The sequence below is a fragment of the Myotis davidii genome, unplaced genomic scaffold (genome assembly GCF_000327345.1).
Source record: "Myotis davidii unplaced genomic scaffold, ASM32734v1 scaffold332, whole genome shotgun sequence".
In the NCBI taxonomy this organism is placed as follows: Eukaryota; Metazoa; Chordata; class Mammalia; order Chiroptera; family Vespertilionidae; genus Myotis; species Myotis davidii.
Genome location: NW_006285779.1, coordinates 3,254,056 through 3,260,828, shown reverse-complemented (window position 1 = coordinate 3,260,828; position 6,773 = coordinate 3,254,056). Strand labels below are relative to the sequence as shown.

Genomic DNA, 6,773 nt, shown 5'->3' with positions numbered 1-6,773 from the left:
CAGCTCTGTGGCCAGCCCACCTCTTCTCCCTTATCACAGCCATAGCACAGTTCCATCCCACCACTCTGGGCACTCAGGCATCATTAGCCTGGAGGCTTCACGGGTAGCTTTGGCCTAACCAGTGACCAGCCTTGGCCCAGCCTGGCCCCACTTTGTGGCCAGGATCACAGGCAGGGCGAGTCTGACATTCCACCCCACCCCAGACTCCCTCCTGTCCTTTGGCTTCCCCCAGGAATTGCTCTCAAACAAATGAAATGTGGGTAATTACTGGGCCGGGGGCTGGACAGGCGGCCCTGCAGATGAAAGCATTTCCTGGACGGACTCTTCATTTGCATGGCATCAGAAGCTGCTCAGAAGGTGTGACTTTTCCCACAGTGAGACCCCAGCTCCTTGCACAATAAAGCCAGGCTGCTCACCCAGAATTAATTAAAGGGGGAGGGGAGGAGATGGAGCAGAGTTGGAGGCACGAAGAGCTGGGGAGCTGGAAGAGAGATGTCTACGGCCCCCCTCCCCAAGTGCCAGTGTCTATAAACCAAACCTATTGTATCCAGAGCCCCTCACCCTCATAGCAGGCTAAAAGAAGTGATGTGGACAAACCCCAGGGTATCCCCAATCTCACTACTCCCAGGCTTTCCACTGAACCCTGGAATTCCTGATCCACCTGGAGGGCCTGAGCCTGGGACTTGCGGCTGCAACTCTGGGAGACCTATGTGTTTAGAAAACCTTGGGGTGCTCCCCTTCCAAAGGAGGTGCCAAAGAACAGAAGCACAGAGGGAAGAAGTTTCTGGATTGTCCTAGGAACTGGGCACCCTCAAAGAAGGTAGCAGAAGCAGCTAGCATGGGAGGGCCTCAGTTATAAAGACTGGGCCAGCTCTGCCCTCAGGAGACCTGTTACTTCTGGGTTTGGGCTCTTCATCATACCATACCATGGCGTGGTATGAGACCAGTGTCACCAATCCACATCCAAACACCCACCCCTCCACCGCCATGGGCCGTCCCCTGGCCCACACCAGGACCTGCTCTACTAGCCCAACCTCTGCTTCCCTTCCCATCCCATGCCCAGTTCCCTTCCCTTCAAGCCCCATCTCTCCAAGGGTGGCAGCCTCTCCCTAAACCATCGTCCCTGGACTCTTGCAGCACCTGAGCTCAGCACCTTCTGCTCACAGCTCTCTAACCAGATCTCCGAAAGCTAACACTTGTTCTGTGTCACAATTGTCAACACCAGCCTTGGAGGTCTCCCCTCTGACATCCCCCCACCTTGGACCCCGGCAGCTGCTCTTTTCTTTCATTTTCTGGAGTCTGATACTCAGAAAGAATGAGCTTCGGCACCTCCTGTCTCTCACAGACCTAGGCACACACAGAGGCACTTCTTCTAGACTCATTGAGTCCATGATCGCAGCTCTGGTCCTAGGAGAGTCATCATTTCTGGCCCAGAGGTGGCCTGGGGAAGTGTTAGCAATAAATCCTGTTAAAAGCTAGGAAGTCCATGTCTCCCAGGACCAGCTAAGAGCCTCTTCATGCTCCTTTCCCTGCTCCTGTCCTCCCAGGAAAACCCTCCAGTGACAATGATGGAGACAGCAGACAGACATGGGGCCTGAGGCTAAACGGAGGCTACACTCAGAGATGGGGCCTGATTTGCTGCGTCTCCCAGCCCCCTCCCCCTCCGCCAGCTGGGGCCGAGCAGGGGGAGGGAGATGGACCCCAGCAGGACTCACCCACCAACACACATTTTAATATGCAAATTAAATAAATATTTTAGTCATTTAATAGCACTAATACACAACCTCCCCCAACTGACACCCACCCTTAAAACACCTGGCCTAAGTGCCTACCCTTTCCTCCCTGCCCCCACCTGGGGGTGCAGTGGAGTTCCTGGCTGCCTGGCCAGCTTGCTCTGCAGGCATTGGGGGCTCAGGAGCAACTCTGCTGGATTAGAAAAGTCCCCCCCACCCCACCTCCCGACTCCTGGGCCACTAACCGGCCTTCCTAAGAGTTAAGAAGACACCACAGCCAAGTGGAATACAAAAATAGAGCCTCTCTTTTGTTTAAAAAAAAAAAAAACCAACAGCAAACAATTATCAACAACTAGAACCCGGGGCTCCCCAGCTGCTCCCCAGCCTTCAGTGGCGCAGACCTCATCTTGCTTGAGTTTCTCTGTCTGTGCTCCCCCGAGAAATCTCTGTGCTGGGAGCCGCAGGAGGGGCCGGGCAGGCACCTATCTATCGGGGCTCGGGGGCCCAAGTCCTCTGGCTGCCCCGCAGGCTGCGCGTGAAGGGCGGGTAGTTGAGGAACTCGAAGCGCAGGCTCTGCTCGGTGGTGTGGTGACCGCGGGGCAGCCGCTTCATGAAGTGGACCTCGCGCTGGTGCTGCCGCGTCTTGGAGCCCTTGCGGGGCCGGCCCTTGCGGGTGAAGGCCATGTACCAGCCCTCGTACTTGGCGTTCTGCAGGGCCGTGTAGTTGTTCTCCAGCACGATCTCCGTGAAGACACAATCCTTGCCTTTGCCGTTGCTCTGCAGGTAGGAGTGCCAGGCACAGCGTTACTGGGCTCTCTCCGGAGCCCCCCCATCCGAGGCAGAGGGCAGGCGGCCCCAGACAGCAGGTGGGCACCCCAGCAGATGGCAGGGTGGGCAGGAGCTGCAGCCCCACCCCCTGCCTGGGCACCCGCTCTCTAATCCCTCACAACCCGCAGCCCACCCGGCAACTTCCTGTCCTCCTGGGCAGCAGTGACACATGGCTATCTACCGAAAGGGCTGGGCCCCAACACAGAGAGGCAGAGAGGGGGCCCAGACCCTGCCTGCCCTGGCCTCCTGCCCACCAGTCTGGCCTGAGCAGCTAGCACCCGTTTCCCCAGCTGCCCCCCTCAGTCCCTGAGGATTCCAGCTCCAGGGCCCCTGGGCAGCCACCCTATGGGGGAGGGGAGGCCTGCGAGGAGGCGCTGAGCCTCAAGCCCCAGAAGCCCAGCAAGCGGGAGCTCGAGGCTGGAGAGGAGCCGTGACTAATGGGGCCATTTCAGAGCTCGGCCGAGGGGCTGGGCCTGCGGCTTACTGAACATTCCAAATGCTGGTACCATGTAATTGGACATAATAGCAAAGCAATTTGGCGATTTGTTAAAAAGATATATGGAATTTACCAACCTCCCCCAAGCCCCTTCCCTAGCCTTCCTTCCTCCCTCTTTGCCTTTATAGCTTTTCATCTCTCAAGCAGTTCCCTTCTCCCTCCCCTCTCCCTCCCAAGCGTTAGGTAACCCCAAGGTGGCCCTGTGGCCCTCTGCCCACCTTGTTGAAATCCTAGAGGAGCTCTGCCAGCCCAGCCACTACCCAGGCCCCCGGGCCCCTCCTCCTGGCCCCCTTCCTCCTGGGGCTTCACCTTGGCAATCAGCTTCCCCTTCTTGTTCATGCAGATGTAGAGACCCGTCTCAGCTCCTCGAACCCGAACCCGGCTCCCAAAGGTATCTGTTTCCACAATGAGCTTTGCTGTCGGGACAGAGGAAGGAGGTGATTGGAAGCTCCCCGACCCCCCACTGACCTATGTCCTCACCCCAGCTGGCCCACAGACGTGCCACGTCCTAGCAGCACCTGCTCGGAGGCCCAGGCACCCAAGAGGTGGGCTTCAGCCCCCTAGGTGAGATCAGGTCCCCTTGCCGGGTCTCAGGCCCCTCACCTCGGTGTACAGAGGCGGATGGACGAGATCATGGTGTCCCAGCTGGGCTCTGCAGAGTGGTTTTGGGGCCATCAAATTAAAAAGAGCCTCTTAAAACCAGACAGTAAATGACTTTTATGTCAAGGCTTCATGACTAGAGTTCTCCTCCTACTCAAAAGATCCAGGAGAATCTTTCCAACTCAAAATATTACGTGCACATGCCTACAGATAATTATATACATCTGGGTGCAGCGGTGACCTCCAGTCCTGAGGCTAAATGTCAAAGCATTCCCTCCTGCTTCTGGCACCTGGGGCTCTAACTCACATCCCTGGCCACCCACCCGACGCCCTTCCCCACTGCTGCCCTGCTGAGGAGGGGATAGGGAGGGCGCAGCTCTCCCTAACACAGCCCAGCCGGAACTCAGACACCAGCTTGGAGGGTCCTGCCTCTTCCCCGGGCTTCCCAGGCACGTAAGTCCCCAACCCGTGTCCAGAAAGCAACAACTCATCGGTTTTTCCTCTTTCAACCTCCAGCACAGCTCGGCTTCTCACCCCAGTGACCCGCCCTCCCTGTGGGTGTGGAGGGAGAAGACCAGGCACACTTTTCTCCCAGTATGGAGAGGAAACATGGAGCTGAATTCTATGCCTTCTCTCCCCTCCTCCTTGACTTCAGACAGCCAACTTGCCACAGAACCAATTCCTCCCCACTCACTAGGTAACTCCTCCCTCTGAGGCTGTCCCCAAGGAGGGGGTGAGGGCTGAGTTAGCCCTTTGGGACAGAGGGGATGGGTGTCCTGCCCTCCCTACCGCAGAGCTCGGCCTCTTCCCTCCTTGAGAAAGCGGCTCTGGGACTCCCAGAGCTGCCTCCCAGCCCACACTGACAAGGTGGCACCTCCTCTGCCTCTGAGACTCCTGGGAAGATGGGCATCCAGGTCAGCAAGACAGCCCTCAGCGTCCAGCCTGCGACTACCCACCCCCTTCACATAGGCACAGGGCTGGGACCCAGCAGCCAAGACCCCAGTCTGGCTCCAAGTCAGCCAGGGGAAATGCAGCTGTCACCTCTCCTCCCACCCACCTCCTTCTGGATCCAGCCAGTCTGCTCATCCCTTTCCTGGTCCGTCTTCCTGAGCAAGGAGAGGGTGCGTTTAAGGGCCAGGAAGGACACTGACAGGCGAAGGGCAAGAGAGGACCCCACTCAGAGGACTCTGGCCAAACGGGGCAGATCGGGATGGAGTAGGCCCCTCGTCACTTCCTGGGGCCATCAGGAAGCAGCTAGGACCTCTCTGCTGCTCTTTTCCAGACACTTCCTGTCCTGGCTGCACACCCTGGGTCCCTGCTTTGGAGCCCCTCTGCTTCTACTCCTGCTGGGCGAGCAGGGCCCAAGGAGCCTCAGGAGAGAAGCGGGCACCAGCCCCCTGATGTTGAAGACGAGTTCTTCCATGGCCAGCGCAGCCTCTTCTTCCCTCCCCGAAACCCAGGGATGCCGGACCATTTGCTCTGATGGAGTCAACCCAGAAGGAGCCAGGCAGGCACCCGTTCCCTTTCCTTGGAAGCTGAGAAGGGCAGCCAGCAGCCACTTTGGAGGGACAAAGGGCCGATTGGCTGGCCCTGCCAGCCCAGCGGGGGAGCTCGGCCACCGTGCAGGCCGCCCCCACCCCCACCGTCAAGAGCCCCCACTCTCCTTCCTGGATGTTTCTGGGGAGCTGGGGCTGCAGTTTACAGCGGCTTTCCCGGCCAGGCTTTTGGAAAGCTTAACATTTTCAAACCTATTCTTCCACCCAGTGACAGATTTATCCCAGGAAAATTATGTCTCCTTCTCCAGCTTTGAAGGGAAGTCAGCTACGTCGACGCAGAAAAAATGCAGCGAGACATACTCGATCCCCCAAACTGGCTCGAGAAGAGGAGAAAGTATTCAGGAAATGTTAAAAAAGGTGAAAGTAAGAAGAGTTTTAATCGCTCTGCCAGACGCGGGGGTCTCTCCAGAGATTCATAGAGAACAATCTTGAACCTCTTTTTTAACATTTACAGACTTGCAACTCTTTTCAAACTCCACATCTGAAAAAGGGCTCGTTCTTTTTCTGTTTTATATCATTCTTCATTTTTCTTCTGAGCTCTTAAAGTGCCTCACCTTTTTATTACATTTTAATAGAGTCTTCCCCTCTCCTTTCATGCTTGTTTAACTTGGTCATTATTTAAAGGTTTTTAAACTCACAATAATCGCGCTCTAAAAACAACACCAGCCGCCCAGAGGGCTTGCTTTTCTCCGGGTACATCAGGACTCTGGAAACTGGCCTTGTTTCCAGGCAGGAATATTGAATGTTTTAGAAATCAATCAGTCCTCAGCCTCTCCCCCCGCAGCAGCTCCCTGTACTCAGCACCCCACAGGGAGCCGCTCTGACCCACCACCTGGGTTCCTGGGTAAGTGGAGCAGAGAGGGCCCCTTCCCGAGCCTCGTTCCCATGTGTGATTGACCCTTCTGATCACCACATTTAAAGGTTCACACCAACCCCCCCCCAAGCTGGGAGAGTTGGGGGGACTTCTCTCCCTTCTCTTTCCCACTCTCCTTTTGTGGGCCCTGGCGACATATCCTCTTTCAAGAGCTTCCCTGAAACCTGGCCCCCTCCCCCTGAACCCTCTGCCTCCACCTGCAGCTGGGGAGGGGTGTATGAAAGGGGGAGGTGTAAAGGGAAATTCCTAGATTCATTCATCTGCTGGGCAGGGAAGGGGCACCTGTGGGCCAAGTACTCCCCCAGGTCCCTTCCCCAGACCTCTCTTCTCCAGCTGACCCCCAACATGCGTTTTTGGCCTTAACCCCTTGCCTTCTGAGCTGGGAGCCTGCAGGCCCCTGGCCCACGCAGTTGGGGCTGGTGGGTCGCGAAGCCGCCTGACCGAGGGGGTCCCCGCCTTACCGAAGGGGTCCCCGTCCTCCGCCATGGCGTTGATGCGCTTGTTGGCCAGGACCTGCACGTGCTTCCCGCTGGTGCGGCTGTAGAGCTGGTAGGTCCGGATGAGGCGGCGGCTGAGCTGATCCGTCACCAGGCTCTGCTCCCTCACATGCTGTGTAAAATTAGGTGAGGACTGAACAGTTACCTTTAGGAAATTGAAAAATACACAACACGCCATTATAATGCTAC

The 6,773-nt window shown here is 57.0% G+C and overlaps 1 protein-coding gene across 1 annotated transcript; it reads right to left on the bottom strand.

Annotated features, from left to right (window-relative positions):
• Positions 1 to 2,098: 2,098 nt before the first annotated feature.
• Positions 2,099 to 6,762, bottom strand: FGF8 (fibroblast growth factor 8). Its single transcript, XM_006756664.2, has 3 exons — positions 6,549 to 6,762; positions 3,367 to 3,473; positions 2,099 to 2,510 (listed from the first exon to the last, which is right to left on the bottom strand). Exons 1-3 carry the CDS (start codon positions 6,760 to 6,762, stop codon positions 2,220 to 2,222), a joined length of 612 nt encoding a protein of 203 aa, XP_006756727.1. The 3' UTR covers positions 2,099 to 2,219.
• Between the last annotated feature and the right edge of the window lie 11 nt (positions 6,763 to 6,773).